The sequence below is a fragment of the Nesoenas mayeri genome, assembly GCF_963082525.1.
Source record: "Nesoenas mayeri genome assembly, chromosome: 20".
NCBI lineage: Eukaryota > Metazoa > Chordata > Aves > Columbiformes > Columbidae > Nesoenas > Nesoenas mayeri.
Window position 1 is genome coordinate 3,673,126 of NC_137569.1, and position 25,732 is coordinate 3,698,857.

Genomic DNA, 25,732 nt, shown 5'->3' on the forward strand with positions numbered 1-25,732 from the left:
GGGGCAAAGGGCGCTTGTTGCCATGGAGACGCGGCCGCAGGCAGGCCCGGCCGCAGGTAGGCCCGGCCCGGCGGCTCTGAGCAGCCCGAACGCGGCTCCGCCGGGCTGAGGAGCCCCCGGGGGCCGCAGCGAGGAGCAGCCGCCCTCACTCCTGCTGCCCTCACTCCCGCTGCCGGGGCCTCGCAGCTGCCGGCCGTTCCCTGAGAGACCCCGCGGTGCGGCCTCCTCTGCCGGGAACGGCCTCGGGCCAGCGCCGGGAGTTCTCCAGGCCGGAGCATCGTCCTGTTGCCGGCTGTGTCGCCCCCTCGCCCTCCACGGGATCTGGTTATGCTGCGAGACACCTGTGCGCTTTTCAGAAACCCTTTGTTCGAGAAGTGTAAAAAACACAGCTCAAAAGGTGCTGAGGATGCCCTTTCCTTGGCCCGGTGCAGAGCACTGCCCAGATAAACGGTCCTGTTTACAGTACCTGCGGTGACCTGAGTCATCTCCCAGCGCCTCCTGCCCTTGTCTGCCTGGCTTCCAGTCACGGCCAGTGCCAACGAGATGGATGGCACCTTGTCAGCAGCGGCGGAAGAGCTTTTGAAAGAGATCAAAAAGGCTTTTCAAGAGACCTCACACGGTAGGTGAAGTCCAAACAGAACGGTCCCAGCAGGCTGGGGCTGCGCGCTGTCGCACCTTTAGGCAGCACTGAGGAGCGTTGGCCTCTTGTTTGCGTTTCTGCCAACCGTCGCATAAGGGGTGGCCTTCGCTTTGGGGACTGGCAGAGTAAGATGTGGAGGCCACGTGTCTTTTCTTGCATGCTTTTAAAAGTAGAATATTACAGAAGTGTATTTGGGCTTCCACGTTTCTTTTTAAAATTCATCCCAATGGTTCTGCATGTATTTAATTGCTGTAGTTAATACAAGTTGTCTGGACAGAAAGGGGTTTGAAGCGCAGGTAATGAGGAGCAACCCCCTTCTGAAAGTCAGGACCTTTCAAAAATCAGACCACGTTGCAGACTTTTTTGAACACGGGACCAGGGCAGTCCTGCTTGCTTAGAGCTTGTAGCGTAGGTGATTGTGCTTGAGGGATGATAATTTGTATCCTTGTAAGTAGGTGTTTTGTTGGGCTGGTTTTATACACTCACTAATCACACAACTAGAGTTGAAAGGGGAATCTTCATAAAAAGTTATTGCATTTCATCACTGTCCGGCAGAGGGGGGTGTGTTGATGATTCCAGGGCTAAGAACAACTTCCCTGTTGGTTGAATGAAGCAAGCATAAGCCAGCAGTTAAATCTTTGCCAATTCTAGCAGCTAGTAAAGAACAATTACCTGAATTGCACTCTGGATTACTAATGTAGTTCTGTAATCTGTGCTGAAGGAATATTACTGTTTGTGTTTACTTCATACGTAGCGCAGAATGGTTCTTCCTAAGGAAAGCATCTAATTAAGGAATATTTTAACTACACTAAAACCAACCAAATATACATACAGAGAGGTCTGAGTACTACATTTGAGTGGGAAATGAGCTGAGACTTAATGTCTACACTGTCAGAGTGACAACTTTGACAGCTTTTTGGCCCACTTGGAGTATGGCTTCTGTCAGGTTAGAGTTGATCCAAAATCTATATTTGACTTTTTAAAAGAGCTTTATAAATCCTGTTGTAAACTAGGGAAAAAAAAAAGGGGGGGGTGGATATCAACATTCCTTTTAAAGTATACTTTTCCTTGAAGTACCAAAATAGTACTCAGACACTGAGACATAACTGCAAAGACAAACTGATCAATCACCTTAGATAATTAAGTAATGATAAAGTCGGGAAGTCAAACCAACAGCGACAGAAAATATTTGGAATTATTGGAACAAAGGATTTTAAAGTCAAAAGTCTTGATCTTCCAGTGGAACATAGAGACGTAGTACACTGTGTCCCACTGGTGATAACAAAGATCAGACTGGATGATCAGAGCGTAAGCTGTTAGCTACAACAAACAGACTAAATTTCTCAAGTGTAATTTTCCGTCTGAACAAGAAATTCTAATAAGCGAAGACATTGTGTTTCTGTGTGCTGTTTTAAAAGCTATAAACTAATGGCGCCCTGCAAGACTATGCTGGGAAAAGAACAACATTTTTAAAGTTTTGATGCCAGAGTTCTCAGCTCATGCCAAGAGAGTTTCAGGGAAACCAATACATATATTTTTAACCAACTTCTTAAAGTGGCAGAGTAAAACATTGAGGCCGCACGCTGTTTCTTGCATGCTTTTAAAAGCAGGATATTACAAAAGTAAGTATAGTTCAGCTTCCACATTTCTTTTAAAAATTAATCCTTGTGGTTCTGAGTGTATATTTAGTTGCTGTACTTGATAAGTGCCTCAGCACTACCACAGCAGATCATTTTGCTGCACCTCGTTGCTTTTTGGTGGCTGGAGCACTGTCCTCTGTGTGGCCTCTGGGGCTGCATTAGGGGGACACTGGCCTGCCTGTGATGTTGGTGTCTCTCACAGTGGGGAAGTTCAGCAAAATCAGCTTCGTTTTCTTTTTGTTGCAGTCCCTGACGAGCTCCTGCTGGGGTAAGTGTCACCTGCTTCTGTTATTGTCCCAAGTGTCCTGCTAAATGACAGTTGATAATCTGCTCTCATCATACTACTGCTATTTTTTTCCTGTCTTTGACCAGCAGATGTTTCTCATGCACACTTGCTACATGTTTTTGCTGGTAGTAGAAGTGAAGACCCAAAGGGAGTTTCACAACTTCTGCAGCCCTCACTAATTGGTGTCAAAGGTAGAGAAAAGGCACCATCACAGTGAGAAAGGCTTTTCAGATTCTTCTTTAACTTTGTGTTCCTGCCCGGAGAGGAGATGACCAGCAACCCTTCAGGCATTAGTATCTTCTGGTCTATAGTTCTCTAACATAACACTTGGGAAAGGCATGCTTGCTGGCTCCCTCTTCTGGGACCACAGTGACCTTTGAAGGGTGGGATTATATTTGACAAGTCTCATAACTTTTTGTTTCCTTCTTGTCATAAAAAAAAAAAAAAGGAGGAGGAAAGAAATTCCCTTGTTAAGTTTAATAATGGTTGGGTGGTAACTCTTGGCAGTCAGATTTCCATCAATTCCATGACCAGCAGCTCAGAAATATTCTGATTCAATTTCTGAATCTCTTCCAAATCTCTGAAGTCTTTGCATTTCCTTTGGGTATTCCCCTTACTTAGTTCCTGTTTGACTGATCAAATTATATACATGAAAAAACAAAAAAAAGAATTCTCCAAATTTGAGAGAGTTACTGAAACTCATTAAACTCAGGCCCCTTATAGTCCCAAACCTCATCATTAAGGAATGTGTTACGTTGAGTGTTCCCCCACCCACCTCCTCTTGGTCCTCAGATAAAGCTGATCCTTGTTGCCCTGAGTTTGTGCAGCTGAAGTTTTGGTCTTCCTGGAATAAGTCTGTCTGCTTGGCTTGTTATCAATGAGATTGACTCAGGCGCGTAGGTCAGCCGTGCTGCGGAGACGCCAGGGCTCTGCCTCGGCTCTTGTGTCCTCCCTGCAGTTGGAAAGCTTCCTCTGCTTTCTCCTGTTCTCTTCATGTTTTCAACTATCTTTTCATCACTGCAGATTTGCTTGTTGTGTTTTACCCTTGTAACTAATCTGGACTACGCGGATCTTTCTCGGTGGTTAAAAGGTCTGTAAAGTTAACTGAGTTGCCCCTGGGCTCTTTGGAACACGTTCGGAGCAGCTGGATGTGCAGGTCCAGAATAACTATGAGCTGTCTGGACAATAGGCTAAAGGTACAGATGTCCGCATTTAACATACAGCTTATCATATACCCTTGCACGGCATCAGCAGTGCAGTAGTGTTTGGTTCATAGTGCTGAAGAAGAAACACCTAACATGTAATGTCCTGTGTAAGAAAAAAATCTTTAAAATGCCTTGTAATGAAATCTGAGTGTGATTTTGCAAGGAGGCGTGAGACTGTTTGGGAGCATCTTGGAAATTTGGAAGTTCTTCTAGGAAAATAAAAAACCAGCTTGCAATAGTTGGCAGAGTAGAGGCTGCGCTTAAGGACCGAGTCCTGGGGTTGTCTCAGTGGGACAGGGCCGGGATTGCGGCCACTTGTTGAAAGCCAGAAAAGCTGAGAGGGACAAACGCACTTTATTGCTTGGTGGTGTAATTAATGGGATTGTAACTGGGGGAATTTTGGGAGGCAACAGGAACCGTTGGCTACAGGCCTTTTGGACTCCATAGGGCTAAATCCTATGGATTAAGGCTAAGCCAGGTGGTATCGTTTTGTGGTGTAACCTAATTAGAGACACATTCTTTTTCAGGCTGAAGTTCATATTTGGCTCATCTGCTGTGCCAGCGTTGGATTTGGTGGATCAGCGTTCTGTCACCCGAGTCACGTCGCCCAGCGGAAGGACTGCGTACCAGGTACGTGTTTTTAACTCTCTTCAGTCTTACTTTCTGGTGGTTTCCAGTTGACGTGTGAGCCAAGATATTCCTGACTTGCATATCATGGAAGGGCACTTGGATAAACATGGAGAGAATATCAGTGTTTTACGAACTCCTAAAGTGATACTGAAGAGCAGTAGCCCCAGAGTAGAATTAGAACAGCGTGGTACATTGCCGATTTCTTTGTGGCTCTCAGCCAGTCAGAGACGATTTCTGACGTGTTTGTGGGTATCATGATCAGAAGGAAGTTTTCCAGGGATTGCTAATGTTGCTTTATTGCTTTCATCCTATCTGGCAAAGGCAGTTCTTCCATCTGACAAAGTGTACGCAATGGAGCGTTATCTGCCATCACGTTTCTTTCCCTGTTACACTCTAAATCCTCAGTGTCCTGAGCACTCTTGACCTCTACTTGGCGGTAGGATCCTTGCTGCCTGGGAGGAAGCAATGCAGGCCAAGCCCGTGGGTTTCATTCTAGTTCACTGTAGCCAAGTCTGTGAATCACGGAAACATCTTCACAAAATAGCATTTTAGGGAGAAGAGCTCAATTGGCCCTAAAGATCAAAATCCTCTTATAGCACGAGGATCAGAGATCTGCATCACCCAGGGTCTGTGTCTGTGTCCTCCCAGCCGACAGGCAGCCCACAGTCCCTGCCTGCCGGTGCTTCTGAGCAGCATTCTGCTTTAGTGGAGCTTGATTGCTGGTTAAGGCCATGCTGATGAGTTCATTAACAGAGGAATCTGAAGAGATATTTTCTCTGGGGGTGTGAGGCTGGTCCCATTGCAAAATTTTTCCTCGACACAGCTGTTTGAGATCCAGAAACAAAGAGCAGAGCCTCCTCTGAGACTGCTGGCTGGAGCAGTGACAGGAACACAGTCCGGGGCCGTAGAAACCGAGCCATTGAGTGGGACACTGCACTTCAGAGTAGCTGGCTGGTGTCACTGGCTCTTCATTTGTGTGTGTGTGTGGTGTAGACACATATCCCAGCTGTGCGCGCTTCTCCCTCAGCACAGAGGCATGCCCAGTGCAGTGGGGAGCAGGGGAACATCTGCATGGTCACCCCATTCACCTGCCGTTTGCACCCAGATGTGGTTGAGCTGGAATGTGAGGTGGTGCTTTCCCTTGCAGCTGGGTCTAGAGAACTGTTGTTGTGGAAGCCATGAGGCTGGTCCTATTGTGAAATCTCTTTTGGTCATCGTAGCCAAATCTGGGACATTGATACTTCACAGGCTAAAATGCCGTTTGCATTCTGTATCGCCCAGCACATCTCAGGTCCTGCTTCTGGGGAAAATGGCTGTGCTCAGACAGGCCTGAGGACTGCAGCCCGGAGTGTGGGCAGCTCTTGCCCTCAGGACTGAGATGGGAGAAGGAGCCCTCAGTCAAGTGAAGGCTGTGATTTGTCTTTTAATGCCTGGGCGTTAGTGCTCTTGCTACTTAACAGAGGAGTAGCACTCGTGGGGTATTCAAAGGCTGATGTTACCTCAGGGTTGTTAATCATCCCAGAAGAGCTTGTATAATACTTGCCTGCGCTTCAGACTAAAGCCAGCCCTTGTAACTCTGAGTCAGGGACAAATAGATCTTCCCTGCTGCAGGGGCGGTGGGTGCTGGCTGATGGTGGAGCTGTGCTGGGTTGGGTACAAGTGTAAAGTGGTGAGAAGGTGGCAGTTGGGGCACCTGTTAGCTATGCCTGAGCCGCAGCAATGCTGTGAGCTGTGGGGTGAAGCCAGTAAGCAGGAGGACAGGCAGTGCTTTAGCCCTCCTACCAATGTCACCTGCATTGCTCACATCCTGCGCTTTTATTGGATTTTTCTTTCTTATGTCTTGTTAAAATTAGTTTCCTAGAACTGTATGGCAGCCTGCCCCACCACAGGGGATTTGAGAATCATGTCCTGGCACAGACTGGGGCTGCCTGGCTGTGTGCTGGTGGCAGCAGTAGCTGCCGTGGGGCCAGAGCTGGCGCTCCTGGCAGGGACACCACCACCACTGCGGTGATTTTTCCTCGCTGTGCAGCCAGCAAGCACCGGGAGGTGAGGGAGGTGGAAGGAAATCTCCCAGCTTCTCAGTGCCTGGCTTGGCTGCAGTGACCAGAAACAGAGGCACTTTTTTGTCTTGGTCTTTGGATTTTAGATTCTGCCTTATTAGGCAGAAGCTGCATTCATGCCATCTGGGTCAGGACAGGGGAACACTGAACTCAGCCCAAATCCAACAGTGTCTGTGTCTTCCCCCTGGAAAGGCACCATTGGGATACTTGATCTTGGAAAAAACAATCAAAGGGGCTAGAGAAAAACAAACTTATCACAAGTGAAACAAACAGCCTGGAGGATAAGGAGGGCCCAGGGTAAAGGCCAGGCTGAAAAAAGAAAGGTTTACTCTGAAATGGGATTGTGAGTCTTGTGTCCTGAATCTGCTGGGAGTTAAGGGGGCTTGTGAGGCACAGGCACTTCTGTGGGAGAGCTGAGACTTGTGGACGTTACCCGTTGGGCACAGGGTGCAGGGAGAGCTCCAGGGGACAGAGGAAGGCTCCCCTTGCAAATGCAGCTCTGGACTGGGGGTGATAATGTTCCTCTGGAGGGATTTAGGAGTGCCAGGGGTGTCCTGGAGGGGAAAGCACTCTGCAGAGCTCCACTGTCTCTTCACTTCTTTGTGTTTATCTTGGATTTTGGTGTCTGTGTGCCACAAACCATGCAAAACAGCATGTGGGAAAAGGAGGCAGTGCTGTTCCCAAACCAGAGATGGAGCAGGGAGGCTTCTTCTCTGGAGATTTCAACTTTGTTTATTCAGACGAAAATGGATTCCATTAGCTGCAGCTGGTTTTGGGAGCAGAACAGCAAGAGCCTTTGCAGCCTCCAGACACTGGAGCGGGTTAGAAAAGGCCTCACTGCGAGTGCTCGCTGCTGCTGTCCTTCAGTCCCCAGGTCTGTGGTGGCCCTGGAGTCACAAATGAGCTTTCTGTGACAAGAGAGTCACAGGCTGTGAGAAGGCTGAGGAGCTTCAAGCTTAGCAGGGTCGATGCGGTGTTTGGGGACACGTGTGTTGCAGCACCTGCTCACCTGTTCCATGACATGACTGTGGAGGGGACGTCAGACCAGATACAGGCTGAGTGAGAGAAATTAGAAGTGACCGAATGCTCTCTCTGCCTTTCTTTCAGGTTCTTGGGAGCTCAGGAAAACTCTACACCTGCTACAGTTCCTGCCACTTCTGCACGTGTCCTGCTTTTGGTTTTACTGTATTGCAGAAGAGCGAGAGCCTTCTGGTAAGTTGTCTGCTTTGACCTGGGGCCGGACAAGGCACAAAAGAGAAGGTCGTGCTCTGCTCCTTGAACCTGAACAGCCTGAGCTTTCCAAGGGAGCAAATGCCTGAGTGTTGAGTTGCCCACGGAGGCTGTGCCTGACCCACTGCTTGGTCTGGCCTCTGGGAGTCAGGTATTTGGGTGGAGCTGAGCCTTACAAGGGCTAGGGAGGGCTTTTGTTCTTAATTACCCATTTATGTTCTGACTTTCCAGAAATTAATAATCCCTGGTCTCTTGGGAAAAGGGTTATTGCTGCTAATGGGGCTGCCACATGGAGTCTGGCTGATGAAGTGATGCAGTTCACCTGGTGCCAGTGAGAAAGGGCTCAGGGTAACTAACCCTTCTGCAATTATGGGGAACCAATAACACTGTGTGTCAGATCCCTGTACTACGTTAACGTGATGGCAGAACTGACCTGGCACAACTTGGTGTGCCACGAGGGAACCATGTTCCTGGGAGAGATAGGCGCTTCATTAGACCTGTTCTGGTCAGGATGCATTTTTGTGGCTTCCACGTAGAGCATGGCATTCCTGCGTTGCTCCTGCTGTTAACTTGGCTGCGCTATTATTTGCAGTGCAAACATATACTTGCCGTCTACCTCAGCCAGGCCATGGGAGCCTGCCAGGAGCTAACTGTCTCTGAGGAGCAGCTCACAAGCATCTTACTGGCCGAGGAAGAGGATGAAGGATGAAGGATTTGGATCACATGTGGATGTGCTTTCTGTGTACCCTTCTGACTGTGTAACCAGCATTTTTCATATCTACAAGGCTGTTGAATGTTCATCATGGCTGGTAGGTTTCTTCTTGTGCTGCAGCCGAGTATGACATTAGTTAGCAACCTTGCACTGATGGATTAATTAATAAATGTTAAGAAGCCTGCGTTGACTTCAGTTTCATTTATTTAGGCTAATCTTGGGACTGCTAAAGATGTTTGAACTGATCTGTAGTATTGTGCGATCTGTGCTTCTGCTGTGCTTACTGTGAGACAGGATCTTTGGAAGCATCACCCCAGCTGCTGTGTGTTTAAATCGACCCATTTCAGAGAAGCTGAGCCCCTCAGGCCGGTGGCAAGGCAGGGCTGTCCCCGTCAGACCCGCCAGCCGCTGAGCTGCCAACCAGCTCCTTGCAGCGCTGTGAGCCGCAGCCCCTGCTCCGAGATTGGGCTCCTCCCCGAGTACAGCGTGGCCTCGTATGACACACCGTGTGAACACAACACTGCAAGAAATAATGGGGCACAGGCTGAGCCAGGTTGTGTAGGTGGTAAATTAAGCATTCTGTATGTAAATAACAGTTACTGCAAATACAAAAACTGAGCAACATGAGGAAAACACATCCACCCTATGTACATCAGAGCGGTAACGAGTGATAGCTGAATAGCTACAGCTGCACTCGCTACAGAGAGTTCCTCTCCCTTTTTTACTTCACATTTTTATAGAAACCTTCAGAGCTTTGTTTTTGAGGGGAGGGGGTAGAGGTGTCCTATTTTTATTTTGCCTTGAAATTACTTTGGCTCAGATCCACGAAGGCACTTAATGTGCCCAAAGACGGCAGTGACCCAGGCCATAGTTAATAGTGGCTAAAACAACCCCATGGCACAGTCATGCTAAGGGAACACTGCATCTGTTTGCAGGAATTCTGGCTCATAAGAGGCACATGAAAGGCAGCAATCGTGGATGCTGAGCTGCAGTGCGAGCTGTCGCACACGAGCAACTGTTTTGGGAGCGGCTCTCTGTGCGTTCAGTGCTGCGTTTCAGTCTGTTCCGGCTGCCCAGAGTTTGGTTCATAATCAGAGAGTGGGAGAAGAGACTTGACATCCGTTGTTGTGAGGATAAATGTGGCTTGCAACCACTTTACAACACTGCCAGACCTGCAGGTGAAATCCTGCTTGTTTCCCGCTGTGATTAACTGAAGGAACACAGCCAAAGATAATACAGAAGGAGGAGAGAGTCAAACCCTGCCCAAATGGCAGGAGGTGGCTACATGTGTTAGCTGGACTATGACCAAGGCAGATGCAGCAAAGCTGAATGGGGCTGTTAAAGGAGAAACACATGGGACAGTAACTTTTAACTATTCAGCTGCTTCTTGGAGATGCCAGTATCTGAGACTCAGAGCTGTAGCTAAATTTGGACATTGCATAAACATGTGCAAACCCATTCAGAACTTACTGATGATTCGCCAAGGTTTGGGCTGGCTCTGACAGCTGAGCTGCTACACACACGGTATGAGATCCATCCCTCCTAGTGAACCATCCTCTGCCTGCGTGCTGCGCCCCAGGTCAGACCTGCAGGTCATGCCAGTGGCACAGCAGATGCTGCAGGAAGAGGATTTCTTCATTTTCAGCTGATTTTATACTGTATTTGTCATCGTTTATGCCAAATAAATGAAACTCTCAGGATCGTCTGTTGCCCCCTTTTAGTGCAATGCAGTTAAAAAAAAAAAAAGGAAAACAAAAGAAAACTGCTTTCTATATAATTCAAGTACAATTTCTCAGGGACGAACTTCTCCAGGTATCACAGTCTGCCCGCTGGACCTGTGGCTGTGCTTAAACTCCCTTCCCTGCCCCTGGCTCTAAGGCTGCTCTGTCTCTGCCTCTCTCCGTGAGGAGCCACTGGAAAGCACATTGGATGCACATCCCTGCAGTCCAGCTTCTCACCTCTCGCGATGCTGCTGGCACCAGGTGCTTCAGAGATGGCATCACTTCACCACACAGGGACCATCAGGCAAGGGTCCCGTTTGCAGGAGGAGCACGAGGTGACAGCAGGTCTGAGCGAGTCAAGAACAGCTGGGCCTGCACCTCCATCAGCTGTTTGGTGTTGCTCTGACTCCCCTCCCTGTTCCTCTCCATTGTGGAGTGAAATTGGGCTGCAAAACGAAGGCCATGCTGGGAGCACCGGTTCACGTACAGCGCTGCACGTGCCGGCGCGCCGGCCGGATAAGCAGAGCTCCTACTGCAGAAATCCATGTGCTGTCCTTCCTGCCTTTGCCTAGTTTTGCATATCACAGTTACATATTAAATCAGGTGCAGTAATTACTGAGCTGCAGTACAAATTAAGACTGTTGTGCTGATGAGGGACTGGGCTTTGTCCCCACGCAGGGCCAGGACTCCAGGCTCGGCGCAGCGGCCAGGGGAGCTGCTTCCACAGAGAGCTGGGCCAAAACCAGTCCCAAGCCAAGGCATTCTAGCTTCTCAAGCAAATTACCTCCCTTCCCGTCTCTTGCTACTGATGCAGGTCAGGATTCAAATAAACAGTAAAAAAATAAAAATCACTATTAGAAAAGAACAAAATAAAAGCACTCACAGCTTCTGGGGGTTACTGGGCTACAGAGGAAGCCCAGCAAGACCAAGTTTTAGGAACTAGGTGAGCTGCAGCAGCCGGCTATCACAGCTAAACCCTGCCCTTCTGAAAGCACTGCAAGGCTGTCAGGTTCCGATTTGGAGCAAAAACCTAATTGTAGAGATCGTGTCACCAAGGGAGTGTCTGCACAAACCTCAGTGACTCTGGATCAGAGCATTAGGGCACTTCTGCCTTTTGCATTTTGACAGCTGGAAACAGATTTGAAATCAAACCTGTCGCGTTGGTCTGCACAATCCTGTAGACCAAAGTGATTTAAAGGCAATGAAACTGCTGTTCTAAAGCTTCAGTCCACTCTTTTCTAGAATTTTCCTCTTTCAGTAAGTAGGGCTTCCATACTGGGGCCAAAAATAGCTGGCCAGTTCTGATCTTGTTTTCCCATCAACATGGTCACGTCCCTCAGAGCCTGGAATGCAGATTCAGTTTCACACCAGCAACTGGGCTAAGTAAGACTTTTTCCCATCAGAGAATACGAGCTGCATCAAACAATTGATGGAATAATTAGGGTATTACCAAAGTGCTGTCAAGTATGGACTCAAAGAACAACCCGAAAACAGACACAAAATTATTACTCCTAAATGAAACAAAAGATTAAAAAATAATAATAATAATAATAATAATTAAAATAAAGATCCTAGGACTTGACACGAGCAGCACAATTAGGGAAACACTCCCAGCACATGGGTCTTCCACAGTCAGTGTCTGACCTGGAAAGGAATTACAGGGTGTTTCGAAAAGATGGAACCAATTTGAAATCACTATGTGTTTGAAATTGGGTCTGTCTTTTTGAAGCATCCTATCCAACGTGCTCCCCAGCACTCACACAACCTGGGTTTACAGTCGGGGGTGAGCTGTGCTCAGTCTCCCCACTCAGGTTATTCCTCTAGGAGGCACTGTGTTAATTACAAAAATAAAATAAAATAAAATACAGCTGCATGACTGCATAGTGGTCATCGCTGAGCGCTCCTGGCGGAGGTGGCTCTGACTGTTCACATAGGCACAGGGATGGGTAACGTGGGGACAGACTGCAGAATCCGCAAAGCAGGACGTGCAGGGTCATACGGACACAGAGGCCACCGGAGAGTTCAGGCCGCCGACTGTCAGGTGCTGGTTGTTGTCAGTGTTGCACTTGGGCAAGTCGTCTGTCTTACAGAGGATCTTGGAAATGATCTTGTGGAAGGTGTAGCGGAAGTCCCTGATCCTGTAAGCATAGATGATGGGGTTGATGACAGAGTTGGCATGGGAGAGGGTGATGGCCATATACATCACCCACTCAGGCTTGGATTTGGAGAAGTCCTCGTGGAAGTGAGTGATGCAGTTCAAGATATGCAGGGGCAGCCAACAGAAGGCAAAAAGTCCTACAATGATGGCCAGAGACTTGGCCGCGTGGACCTCTTTCTGCAGGGTGGTCCTGGAGTTGCCCATCAGTTCCATCTGATGTAACTGTTTGCAGGCGACCATGAATATCTTAATGTAGATTCCCAGCATGATAACAAGCGGAAGCAGCACACAGCCAAAGAAGTTGAAGTACACCATGTAGCTCATCGTTACCACATTCTCAAAGAGGCACGAGATGAAGCAGCCATGGTGCTGTGTCCTGGTGTCAGCCCCTGTCTCGTTGGTGGCGTTGGGACAACCACTCATGGCTTTATTCCAGCCCATAAGGGGAGTCAGTCCAATTCCAAAGGACAGGAGCCACAGCACAGCGATGAGGCCTCTTGCTCGCTTGCCCGTCACCAGACTGTTATACCTACAGCATCAAGAGCAAAACCAAGATAGAGCTGTTAAATAAAGGAACACCCATGACTTCCCAGCAGCTAAAGTCATCAGCATTTTGGCTAATGCCACAAAAGCCCCACCCACACCCACATGGGAACCTCACCCCCCTGATCACCCCAGGGCTAAAAAATCTCACCTGTGCTCTGTGCCTGGGCAAAGCGATTTGGGGAGGTGATTCACTTACTGTTCCTGAGAGGAGCCAAGCGCTGCCCCTGGCTGTGAACATCCTCCAACAGGAGGGAAAGGACTTAGAGTCTTAGGAAAGACTTTATCATTGCATGAGCCTAAACCACCAGCTGCTAGGAGGGCAGGAGCAGGGGGAAGGCTCACTCTGTAACCACCAACTTACTCTTTTGCTCTAAGCATCCATTACTGGGCACGCCAGGGCACGTTGCTGGGCTACATGCACTTTCTGGGCTGACTTATTTCAGCTGAGACAATGCTGGCTTTCAATTCTATGCTGTGATGGGTAGCTGAAGATTTAACCAGCACCACCACACACCTGGAGCCTTTATACCACAGCCAGCTTGGGCTGCTCTAGCGCCTGCAGCAACGCTGCTTGCACTGGAGCTTGCAGCAGTCCTGTAATGTGATGTCCCCCCCGTGCTACCTCGTACACTGAGCTGGGCAGTAAGTATGTGTGTGTGGAAATCAGAGATCCTGCCAGTTTCCCAGACAGTGCAATTCCTGGCCTGCACATGCCAGACTGCAGCCCACGCAAGCTTGTTGTGGCTGCGTAACAAAAGAAGAAAGGCTTTTCTGAGCCAGTATTTGAAAACAATTGCTAATGATGGATTGCTTAGGAGAGTTGCATGTTAGGGTCTGTGTTTTCATCCAGACGTGGAGCTGGGAGCCAGGGACACTGGGCTCTTCTCCCCCATTTGACGTCCCTGCTTTGTGCCTTCCTGGGCACCTGCTGCTTTCACATGTGTTATGGAGAAGCTCCACGGTGGCCTAGGAACAAGTTGACAAGGGCTGCAGAGCCATGTGCTGCTCACACCTTTCCCAAGCCCACAGACTGAGTGTCTTCATGGCCACAAAAACAAAGGTGCCCCTCCAGCCCCCAGATGCTCAGAGACACAAACGGAGCTGGAACCTAAAGCCACAGAAGTCAAGCTGGTTTGGGTGCAACCAGAACAGATGCCAACCTCAAAGCATCAGTCGGGTCACTCTTTGGAGAAGCGAAGAACCAGCGACTGCCAGAAAGACACCGTGAGAACCCGTTCCTGTCCTCTCCTGTCTGCTGGCTGACACGCGTCCCCCCGTCCCACACCCGTCTCTCAGTGCTTGTTTACTCTGGCTTGGCTACCCCGCTCCTCCTTTCCTAAGAACGTTTGTTCTGATTTTCTTCCGGCCCGTGAGGCAGGGGAGGGTTTTATTCCCACAGAACCGCAGCTGTGCCTGTGAATCACACTGCGGCTGCCTCCCTGAGAGCCCCGTGTCCCTCTCCTCCTGCAGGCTACAAGGACAGGAGGGTAAGTGGGGTGTCTGCCAGCACCAACCGGGCAGCAAAGCAGGGCCGGGGAGCCCTCGGCTCCTCCTGCACAGGAGTGTGCGGGGCCGGCCGAGAGGATGAGGAAGCAGCTGCCACATTTAGGAGATGCTGATCAGCGACCACAGGCCACAGGGTACGTGTCTAAAGGGCGGATCCAGCCACTGAGAGGTTTGAGGAGTTTCTCCTGTGCTTTTCTCTCATTATTACTTAGTCTCACTGCTTCAGAAGATAAGAAATTATCAGGTGGGGCATCAGTGAGGCCAAGCCCGTTGCTTTCAAAACCCTGTGTTAGGTTTTCAGGAGCTGGAGCTGCTCTGAGGTTGTGGGACTTGAAAACATTAAGATTTGAGTTGGAGCAAGTTCCCAGAAATCTGATCTCTTGGCAAAGCCAGAGTGTTGAGCTGCAGCGGTGGCCACGCTCAGCCAGCGCTGCCGGAGCTGCTGCGCTACAGCTCCGCACGGCAAGAGGAGCCCACGGCCCCTCGGCTTGTGCTGTTCACACTTAGCTGGTCATTTCAGGTGCTTCTCTGCTGCCTCAGCCCTGTCACATCCCAACAAACTCTTGTGGTAAGACCGGAAAACACAAAATGGACCATTGTTCATAAAGACAAACCCAACGCTGAGAGTTTTGCATGTCTAGATCAGGGTGTGCAGGAGCACAAGGAAAAGCCGCCGCAGCTCAGCTGTGCTGGGGCCGGTGTCCACCGCGCCGTGCCAGGTTGGTGACATCCGCTGCTGTCCCTTGCTGAAAGCTTATGACCTCAAATAAGGCTTTTTCCATCTGCTCTTCTCCTGAACGCAAACATAAAGTCTCAGCTTGGAGGCTTACAAATCCAGTTAAGTCACTTAATTTTCCAGTGGCTGTAGTGGTGGCATGTTTGTTTTAGTGTCGCTCTTCCCCAGCGCACACAGCAGAGCTGCAGCCGGGATCACATTTAAGCCGGGGCCTCTTCTGCGAGGAGGAGATGGAAAAACATGCTGCACTTCGCGTGTGCAAGAGCCCGAGCTGAGCAGCGGGAGAGCTGCAGCGCTGCCGGCACGGGGAAGAGATGCTGTTCACTGCAGAGGAGATAGATCGTTATTCACAGTGAGCAACACGCTCCGCAGATTAACTCCTCGTTCTCACAGGGATACCCTACAAACCCCTCCCGCCACCTCTCGCTCAGGGACTGATGCCAGGGCTGATGGTGGTCCCTGCTGAGACTATAGAGAAGGGTCATGGCTGGTCGCTGAGCTACCAGCCAGCAGAGGCCAAGGTGAAACGGAACGGTTTAACGCTCTAAAATTGTTCACTAATTACCTTCTTATTAACTTAATACACTTATTTGCCAGGACACTGCCTGTATTGCCTTTAATGGAAGTTAAGCGCATGCTTAAAGAATGCGTGACTATTACCAGATCAAGTCTCGTTACTGAGCCACTGCACACAACTGTGTCCCATCACCAGCCACCACCAAGAACAGCAGGCACGGGCTGTGAGACAGCCCAGAGTCACCTTTTTCCCTAAGCTCTACAAAACATGATCAGACAGTGAGGAACCAACGGATTTGCACAGCTCTGAATGCTCCAGCAAACACCTCCTTCATTCTCTTTTAGGCTTAATATTATCAGGCAAAAAACTATTATAGTAACTTTACTCACCTAAGTCTGCTCGATTAATGTGTAACAAATATTGAATCTCCTCTTTGTTTCGGCCCCGAGGCATCAAATATTGCTTTAATGTAAATAACAGCTGAATATTTTTAAATGATTTATTGAAATTAAATAGCCTGGCAATGCATTCATTCCTTTTACGCTGCCAGGCAAAGCCTCTTTACTGGTGTAATCATCATAAAGCAGCAAATTATCGCGGCTCCCACCCAGTGCCGCCATCACAGAGCCATTCAGGTTTCTGTTCTGCCAACATACATGACTATACATTTGCCACCAGTGTCCCAGCCACACGGTCCCAGTTGCAGGTCAGATGGGAGTTCAAGTGGCTTTCACAGCGGGGCTCTGACCCGCCGGTGGGTCCGTGTGCAAGTGCTGCTGGGTCTGTACCCGCTGTGCCGCCACCAAAACGCTTCAGCCGGGACACAACAGCCCATGGTGCCCACCCAGCACAGGCACCGCTGCCCCGGAGCTCCCGTCTAACAAGGGGTGCGCAGCAGCAGCTGGGGTGTAATTCAGCATTTGGGGTGATGAGATTTGGGAAAGAAACCAGCCTGGAGGAAACATTCTAGAAGAAGACTCTTATTCCCACATTATTTATCTCAGAGAGCAGGAATGGGGGAGAGGGGGCTCTCCCGCTTCCCTCCTGTCTGCCCCGTGCCCGGGCTGCCGGATGCGGCGAGTTCGCAGATCTCAGCCCCTGCAGGTGCTCCCATACCAACAAGCAGTGATAATTTATATGTTTCTATTTTAAGTGTGAAGGAAAACACACAGACACCTCGATTCACAAGGGCAGAGAGCAGTTTGGCTGCCAAGCGTTGCATCCTGGTTATCTACATGCAGCTGTACTTTGCATTTTGCTCGTTTCTTTTTTTTCCCCATTGGAGCTACGACAGCACAAAATAAGCACCATTGCTGCTGTTCTGCTTGCTCCATGCACAGCTGTGGAACGGAGACCGCATACCAGCAGAAATATCCTGGCAGGACATTTTAAATGAATCATAAATTGCACCTTAGAGAGAAGAAAAAAAAAAATCAATAAAAAGCCCATAAAAAGCTGTGTCTTTTAACCAGGAAGGAGTTGGCGGTGAGAGTGAGAAATCTGATTAGCAGTTGCAGTATCAGCCGAGGAAGCAGGACATCTGCCTCGGTCCCTGTCCAGTTGCAGACAAATCACTTCCTCCCACATCTGTCCCTATTGTGCGCAGGGGCGGCAGCAGCGTCCCCCGCTCGCACTGCCGGCCTTCCGCCGGACGGTGACCGCAGGCACGCCAGCCCCGCGGCGCAGGTGGGCACACGGGGTTACTTGGAGGGGCAGGAGCATCGCTCAGCACCCCTGGTTTTGGGTGCCGGGAGCACCGCTGCCCACTGTGTTCATGGTGCTCAGCCCCTGCGCACCCACCCGCCGCGGGATGGAGGTTGTTCAGGCCTTGACTCTAAAACGGGGGCTGATGTGTGGGTGCTGCTCTGAGCTTTGGGGCTGGATGCTGGGGAACCCAGCGCTGCCTGGCTCCCGTCTGCACAGCGCGGAGGAACAGCCGCCCGCTCGTCCCCGGCGCTGCTGGGTTTGCGCTCCTGCTGGAGGTACATTTGGATTTAGTTCTCAGTGGTACATTTGCGGGTTCGCTGAAAGGCATTTAAAGACTAGAAGGCTTTAACTTCCTCCAGGGTTTGCTTTGTTCATGTTATATGGCATTTTCACGCAAGACCCTGCTGCTTGTGAGCTTAAACTATCAAGTGCAAAACCCTCTCAGCTTATCCCTCCTGTGAACTCCTCCTTCCCCAGCTAGAGGCAGAGCAGCGGGGAGAGTGACGGCTGCCCTGCGCAGCCCCCAGCTCCCGCCTCACCCCAGTTTACCCTGGTTTATCCCAGCACACCCATCCGCACCTCAGCCCTGCCACCGCCACACAGCATCGGCTCAGGCCAGGGGACGGCTGAAGTGGACCAGGTTTGTAGAACCAAGAATATGGAAAGGAGAAATGCAGGAGAGCTCAGTTTTGGCCCAAAACACCCTGCAAACAGCACCCATTTAGGTCATCTGGAGAATAGAGGAGGGAAACGGCGGCTGCGAGGTGTGGAGCGCTGGGAGGGGCCGCAGAGCTGCGCACGTGTGGAACACCAACAGCACTTACCATGTGGATGTGCAAATATTTGTCTCACGAACGTGCTTTCACAGCAGCCGGGCAGGAATTCGCATTGGCTGCCCTGTTGTCTGTCCGTAGCAGCTGCTCACATCACAGCCCGGCCGCCCCGACTGCGTGCAAAGATGTGACCGAAAACTGAACCAAGAGCCACGGGTGGAGCGGGGAGCTGTGGGCTGGCTGCCCACACCGGGCAACCCCGCGCTCCCCCGGGGACGCCTGGCACCGGGGTGCCGGGGTGCACAGAGCTGCTGGGTGCAGGAAGGAAATGAACTCAGCACTCCGCATGCTGCTCTCACGCTCACTTCAGAACACGAGCAGCCGCCTCAAGACACCCATGTGCAGGCAGGAGTGTGATACCTGCCCGCCCTTTGTGCTCCAGAGGGGGTTTCTGAGTCCCAGAGCACAAAAACCTGGTTCTCCCTGCCTGAGACCACAGGGCTGAGAGGAGCCTCAGGAGCCTTCAGCCTTCCCAAGCTCTTCCTCGACACCACCCTCCCCCTGGGCTCTGAAGCCCCACATATCTACTTGGGGGTGCCTGGGGCTGAGAATTTTTGTCATTCCAAACCTCTCTGAGTGGTGGGAGTGAGGATGCGAACATCAGGGTGTGGGGTGACCGGTGCATGATCTGGGGGCATAGACAGAGCCTCAGCCATGGTGACACCGACCCGTCTGCACCGCTGCTCCTGCAGGGACCGCGCTCCGTCCCTTGTCCCCTGTGGGTCCAGCAGCTCTGGTCACGGTGCTCAGTGACACGACGGTGCCCACAGGGCACTGAACGGTGAGCGTAAGTGCCCAGACACACACCCACCAAAGTTCTCGCAAGTTATTTGTGGCTCGTGCCCAGGCCTGATGTCATCCATAGGATCAGGGAGATAATCCGCGCTTTGGCACGTACCAATTCCCTGAGCCGCTCATCAGACTTCGCAAAGCCGCGAGAGCCGATGGGGAGGGGAGAGGGCTGACACATCTGTAGGCACAGCTGGCGCCACTGATTCCTGGCATCCTGCGGACCAAAGCCGCCTGTAACGCAGTGACGGGAGCCCCGACACCCCCCACACAGCCCCTGCCCGGCACAGCCAAGGGCCAGGGCAGAACTCTCCTAAAAATCTCAGTGTTGCAATCTGTGCTCATTGCTATGAAAAACAGCAAATTCATAAAAACCCCAAGAACAAGCCCGATAATTACAAAGCAAAAACTTTTAACTGCAAAATAAAACAGTTCACTGTCAGAACATTTTGGTTTAATACATTGTTTTTGCAGGAAAATCCAAAAGCCTTACTTCTAGAGTAAAATTCTGCTAGATTTCAAAAGCTGCTTTTTTTCCATCTAAGAATTAACCTGTATTTTTTGTAGATGGGGCTGAGCAACATGCAAAAAGCTCCTAAACCCAAAGCTCTGGGTTCTGGCTCAGTCGACAGCCTGGAAACGAGACTTGGAGCCACATGCTGACTGCGGTCGCCCCCTGCCCTGTCCCATCCCCAGCTCCTGCAGGAGCTGAGGTCTCAAAGACAATTAATGCCCTTCCTGACAGGATTTTTTTGCTTTTTTGGGAGGGAAGTGACCCCCAAGGTGGAGAAAAAACACAAAAATTGGAGCCAGGCATTTTAAGGAAGCCAACTAAAAATAGCTGTGATTTCCCCCTCCGGCTGATGGCCGTGAGGGCATATGTGATTATTGCTGGGTTTTATTGTGTTCCTTTTCCAGAGTTGGCTGCATCCAAAGCCCAGGGCAAGCAGCAGCCATGGGGAGACGAGCGGGCACTGCCGGCCCCCGGCTGCAGCACAAACCGTTCTGCCCAAGTCGAGCTCAACTGACCTGAACTTCCTTAAAGCTGTGAGAGCTCTGCTGCTGAACCGAACCTCCTGCCTGCAGCGCTCAGCATGTTTGCTGCATGTTGAGTCTATTAATTGATGGTAACGTTGGCCAGGCACAGCTGTCTGATGGACAAGAGGGGCAGAGCATCCCCGGCTCTGGAAGAGCGATGCCTCCCGCACCGCGTGTGTGAGCCACACATGAACCAGATGAAGGGCAGGGCGAGGATTTCCCTTGAGAAAGGAAATGAAGCAAGGGCAAGGAAGAGCAGCTGCAATTCTGCGTGTCGCTGATGGCACACAGAAAATGGCAGGTGAAGACCAAGGCTTTGCTGAGGAGCAAACTGGGGATTGAGAGGAATCCAGGAGTGATTCTTGGCTGGAGGAGAGGGAAGCCCCTCTGCAGCAGGGCACAGCGAGGGCAGGCGGCTGTAAAGCATCGGCCAAACCACCTCATGGAAGGATACCACACAGCTAAAAGGATGAGAAAAGAGCAGCTATGGTCCAAATGGAATTTATCTCCATGAGGAGAGCAGAAAGGAATGGGGCTGTTGTCTTCAGCATGTCAAAGACGAGGGGCAGCAGCTCCTGTGGGAGACCATTAACAGGCTGTGGCCCAGCGCGGGTGCTCTGGCTGCCGGGGGCAGCGAGGGCCCAGCAAGGAGCAGAAAGGGAGAGGGCACAGTCATGGATAACCCAGTTCTAGCTCGTGGTGAAGCTGCCTGGGGACATTAGTGCTGCGTTTCTGCCAGGGATAAAATCAAACACGGGAGAGAACTAAATCCAGGGAAGAAGAACAAGCACCAGATCAGCTCAAGCCGCAGGGAGTCTGGGCTGGTTTTCCCTCTGCAGGTCTCGGGGGCGTTTGCCGGGTGGGCAGCAGCAGTACAGCGTTCACCGTCCTGCAGGAGACCACCGGCCGCACAGGGGCACACACAGCGTGATGTTGTACAGGGTGTTTCATTCTGCTTTTGCTCGCTAAATACAGGTACTCTTCTCCCTCCCTAATTCCTGATACATTCGTTCCAGGCATCTCTCCATACCTACAATTATCAGCCACGCCAAATAATTTGCAATAATGCAAATTAAAGGAAAATGTTTTATTCCAGCTACAAACCTTCTCTGGCTTGCAGCTACGGGGCTGCAGGGTGAAATCCAGCCCTGGAGAAAGCCGGAGAGAGAAAGTCTCGCACTGCTCTTGTGCCAAACACTGTGCGATGGATTTGCTGCTGCTGGAAGATGCTGCCATGCCCGGCTTTGATATTGTGCTTGGAGGCAGCGCTGTGGGGGAGTGAGCTTTTGAGGGGGGGTCAGCCTGGCAGAGCGGGGATGCTGTCAGGTACCTGGGGGCCACACACGGGCAGACGCAGGTGGTGATGCCGCCTGGTCAGAAGCACAGAGGACAGGGAGGCAAGGCAGGGTCAGCGCCTGTCTGAAGACAAGAAGCTGTGTCCTGGTGTGTCGGCCGGGGGAGAAAGGACCCAGGGAAGGGCTCGGAGCTGCAGCTGCTCGCACTGGGCAGCGCGTGGGGGCTTCTCCACAAACGGTGGATTTGTCAAAAACAAACAAACAAAACAAGAGTTTCAAGGGACACAAAGAATTTGTGGCTTCAGGTCAAATTCAGCAAATATTTTTAGCCAGAAGAGGGAGGGTTGTAAAGCACCATTTTTAAATAAGGTTTTTGTTCTGCAATTGTCCAGATGAGAATTTGTCAGTTCCTTTCCAACGAGGATGCCTCCATTTCAAAAAGCAGCACAGCAACATCAGAAGGGTTAAGCAACTCAAACAAAATCTGCCAGGTTGGTCTGGATCACTTAGTTTTACTAAAACCTCCAAACATCGCTGTTTCAGTTTGACTGAAACAATTTCCCTCTTCCCCATGGGATTTTTGGTTCAGCCCCAGGACTGAAAAATCCATTACTAGCCTGGCTGCAATGCAAACGTCTCCTGCGCACCCCAGCCTGCCCAGCCTACGGGTGTGCTTAAATAACCCTGAAATAGCATTAAATCCTATGGCATACTCAGTTCTCACTGTCCCTACAGAGGTTTCCACAGGGAGCTGGTGGATGTGACAGGGACACCTGTTTGCTCCACAACAACTGTGCCATTTATTGTAATTGCTATGTGGGGCTGGGTAAAAATCAGTTTCTTAAATGGCCGGTTATCAGACCCTGCACTGGTCTGCAGAATAAGAGTTTTAGCGACAAAAACTTCTCTTAAGGTCATAATTCCTACAAAATGATGACCAGTTTTCCCTCTCCATGGCACAAACCTCCTTCCAGAAACAGCACATGAATGTACCTGCAGTGGGTGGTGGGACAAATTCCTGCCCCCTCGCTGCCAGCAGCACTGGGGAGCATCTCAGGAACAAAGATGCTGATGAGACAGATCTAACCAAGCCTTGCTTGGAAAACCCTGCTGCAACAGAAAAGTGTTTTGCCAGCATAGTTTTATAACCTGCTCTGTCCTCTTTTGATCTTGGTTGTACAAATAAAACCAGCCTTTCAGTACCAGCCCCTAGATCTCCCATTGCCGGAGCAATGAGCTGCCCATTGCCTGCACCCCAGCGCTGAGAACCCACTGTCCTTTTAAAGGAGTTTTACTTACTGGTCACCTCTTAGAGCAATGAAATGGGCCTCAGTGCCAAGACCAAGTCTAATCCAAACTTCACGCTTCAGACCAGCCTAGAAAGGATGGACTCCTGGATCTCCATTTACAGCTGGAGGGGCTGTATGTGTCCAGCTAGAAAATGTTCATCGGAATAAAGATGTTCGTGCAAACAGAATAAAAGATTTGGCCTAAGACTGGGTGAAAAAGCGATGTTGGCAAAGAACCCCAAAGCAACACAAACTGCTCTGGGATTTCATCCCACACAGGTGTACAGATCTAATAGAAAGTCCAGCAAACCTGCTAGAGACTGGGATTGGGGAAAAAAAAAGAGTGTGGAGGAAATACTTGCAATTTTGTCAGATGGCAAAACCACTTCCCTTCTGCAAACACATAAACGGTGCCCTCAGAGCATTTCTGATCTGCGACTCGCGCCTCGGATTCCCGCGGGGTAGAAACTGATCTCACAAGCTTCAACCTTCTCAGCCAAGTGCTGCAAAAAGCAGCTTGTGGCATGAAATAAGAGAGTTACAATAAACGGCCCGTGCTTGAACAGCCTGCTTGCGGTGTGCGGTGTGATTGAACTGAAACTTAAAAAAATCCGACCTGCTTCCGTAGCCGCTGCTGTGCTGCTGGCCCCAGCTTGAGAAAGCCCCAAACGAATGGAAAAAGCACCAAATCGTTATCCAGAGCCCATGTGAGTGTCAGCCCAGGCGGGTGGCCGGGCAGGTAAGCGGGTCAGAGGTGCTGGCACCAACCGACCTGCTCTGTCCCCTCTCCCCACGAGGGACACAGCTCGGCTCTCGCTTACTCTACGCCCCGTGGAATTTCTGAGCACCAAGCCCTGATGACACACACAGCCACTCAGCGTACATGCATTTCCACTACCAGCTTTTATCATCTGCCTGATGACTAATTAATATTTGCCCAACATATGTGAGTTCTCCGATGCAAGGTGCCAGAACAGGGTGAATTCGTTGCCTGTGCAAGGGAGATAGCAGAGAAGAGCAGAATCTAGGACAGCTGCAACTTAGAGAGTGCAGCTGAGGTCCCTACGCCAAATCCTGACCAGTCCCCTGAGCCATCCTGGACTCCCCAGGGGTCCCATCAATGTCTGATTCTCAGGGAGGAACAACAGAGACACGAAGGAGATGGAGGCTAATAGACCCAGGACATTTGTAATGCAAAGCTGGGGATTTGCTGCACTTAAGCTTAAGGAAGCTGCTGCACCAGCTCACTGGTGAAGTGCCTGTAACACAGATCAAATACATTTTTCCCAAGTATACTGCAGTGTCCCATGGATTAGAAAGTAACGTCTTTTGATGCTGTGCACGGATGAAATGCTAAACTGTGAAATTCTGAAAACTGAGGTGTGAATCCTTTCCCCTTCACCCTTCTCCTTTCATAGCAGATGGACAAAGCTGTCACCTTCTGACATTTACTGATCTATACAGTTGCTCACAGTAAGCACTCAGAAAGAAAAGGTACGCGTACAAGCACTGAAACACAATTTCACCATTTGTAAATGCAACAAATTGTGCTTTCAGTTCATTCATTATGTCCCTCTAAAAACTGGAAGTCAGCCTAGTTAGACCGTAGTCATAGATGAAAATGTAAACTACTTACAAAATCATATTAAGATCTACTTAAGATAACTTTCAGCCTTTCTAAAGTATTGTGACCTGAGCTCAGGAAGAGACAAGAGCTCTTACCAAACAGCCTGCAAAACTACTTCTCTAACAGGCTGGGAAGTAAGAGAAAGAGGGGCTGCCTTTGTATTTAATTACCTGGGAGATGCCCAGACACCACAATAACGGGGGCTGTATAAATACCTACATAGATTAGCTACAACTTTGCCAAGCACACAACTACATCAATGCATAGCGCCCCCTCCCCCCCAAGATGCCACTGATCCTCCCAAGACAAACATCCTAAAGAAATTGAGCTTCAAGGTGTATTTTGAAGTCAGCGGCAGGATACTGAAAACTTGATCCCAGTCCTGCAGTGAGTGCAAACTCTCTGGTATTTTCATCATCACCTGTGGGCAGCATACCTCTTATAGCAACACTAGTGACCAGATGTTCCTGCACTCGAAGGCAAGGAGGTCACAGTCTAGGCTGTCAGGGAATGCAGCTACGTGCGTCCGCTCCAGTCACTTACCTCAGTGGGATCTTAATAGCCAGGTACCTGTCGATGGCCACGGCCAGCAAGCTGAAAATGGAGCTTTGGGTCAGCACCAGCACGAAGCAGGCGAAGAAGAGGCAGCTGTGAAAATCCACCTGGAATCCGATGCTGATGGTGATGGCGAAAGGGATGGCTAACAAACCCACGGCGATATCAGCCACTGCCAGGGACACCAGGAAATAGTTGGTGGCATTCTTCAGGGTACTGTTGATGGCCACGGCCCAGCAGACCAGGACATTGCCAGCGATAGACAGCACAGCGATGATCAGTTCCAGCACGATATAGGTGGTTTTCATAGTGTCCATGGCGAGAGCCCAGGGCGAGGAGCTAGAACCATTCATGAGAACAAGGTACTTTCCACCGGGCGCCCGTTCGCAGGTACCAACAGGCCACGGGGCAGCGCTTCCCGGAGAGAAACACCCATGTCCGGGCTCACCGCCGCCTCCCGCCCGGCTGCCGGGCCCTGGGGGGCCGGAGGGGGGCGGCGAACGCCGGGACCCCGCTGCCCGCACCGCCCGGGCCCCGGGGGGCATCCGCGGCTGCGCTCCCGCGGGCAGCGCTCACCGCCCGCCCGCCGCGGGGCCCGCCCGCTGCGCCCGCCGCGGGGCCATCGCCCGCCGGCACGTCGGGGCGCGATCGGACGGGCCGGGCCCGGGGTGGGACGGCCCCGCCGCTGCGCCGCCCGGGGATGCTCCGCCGCCGCCCGCCCGTCCGCCCCGCTCCCCGCGGAAAAGCCGCTACCGGCCGCGGCGGGGCTATTTCTGCACATGGGGCGAGCGGGGCGGGGAGTGCGCGGCGCCGAGCCGATTGGCCGAGAACCGGCGGGCCCCGGGACTGCACCCCCAACCAGGCACCCCCGCACTGCCTGGCCCCGGGACAGCATCCCCGCATCTCCCGGTCCCAGGACAGCACCCCCGCCGCTGCCCCCGGGCTGGGTGCGCGCCCCGGGTGTTTTTGGGGCGATGCGCTGCAGCCCGGCGGGGAAACACTTTGCCAAACA

General features: G+C 51.0%; 2 protein-coding genes across 2 annotated transcripts; one reads left to right on the forward strand and one right to left on the reverse strand.

The window, feature by feature from the left end:
* The first annotated feature begins 44 nt into the window (after positions 1-44).
* Positions 45-8,587, forward strand: ZSWIM7 (zinc finger SWIM-type containing 7). The gene is made up of 6 exons (XM_080357215.1): positions 45-343; positions 464-619; positions 2,527-2,548; positions 4,299-4,401; positions 7,569-7,673; positions 8,284-8,587. The coding sequence occupies exons 2-6, from the start codon at positions 544-546 to the stop codon at positions 8,398-8,400; spliced, it is 423 nt and encodes a 140-aa protein (XP_080213341.1). The 5' UTR covers positions 45-343; positions 464-543; the 3' UTR covers positions 8,401-8,587.
* A 3,530-nt stretch (positions 8,588-12,117) lies between these two features.
* ADORA2B (adenosine A2b receptor) lies at positions 12,118-25,073 on the reverse strand (the record flags this gene model as incomplete). Its single annotated transcript, XM_080357354.1, has 2 exons — positions 12,118-12,811; positions 24,709-25,073. 2 exons carry the CDS (start codon positions 25,071-25,073, stop codon positions 12,118-12,120), a joined length of 1,059 nt encoding a protein of 352 aa, XP_080213480.1.
* Between the last annotated feature and the right edge of the window lie 659 nt (positions 25,074-25,732).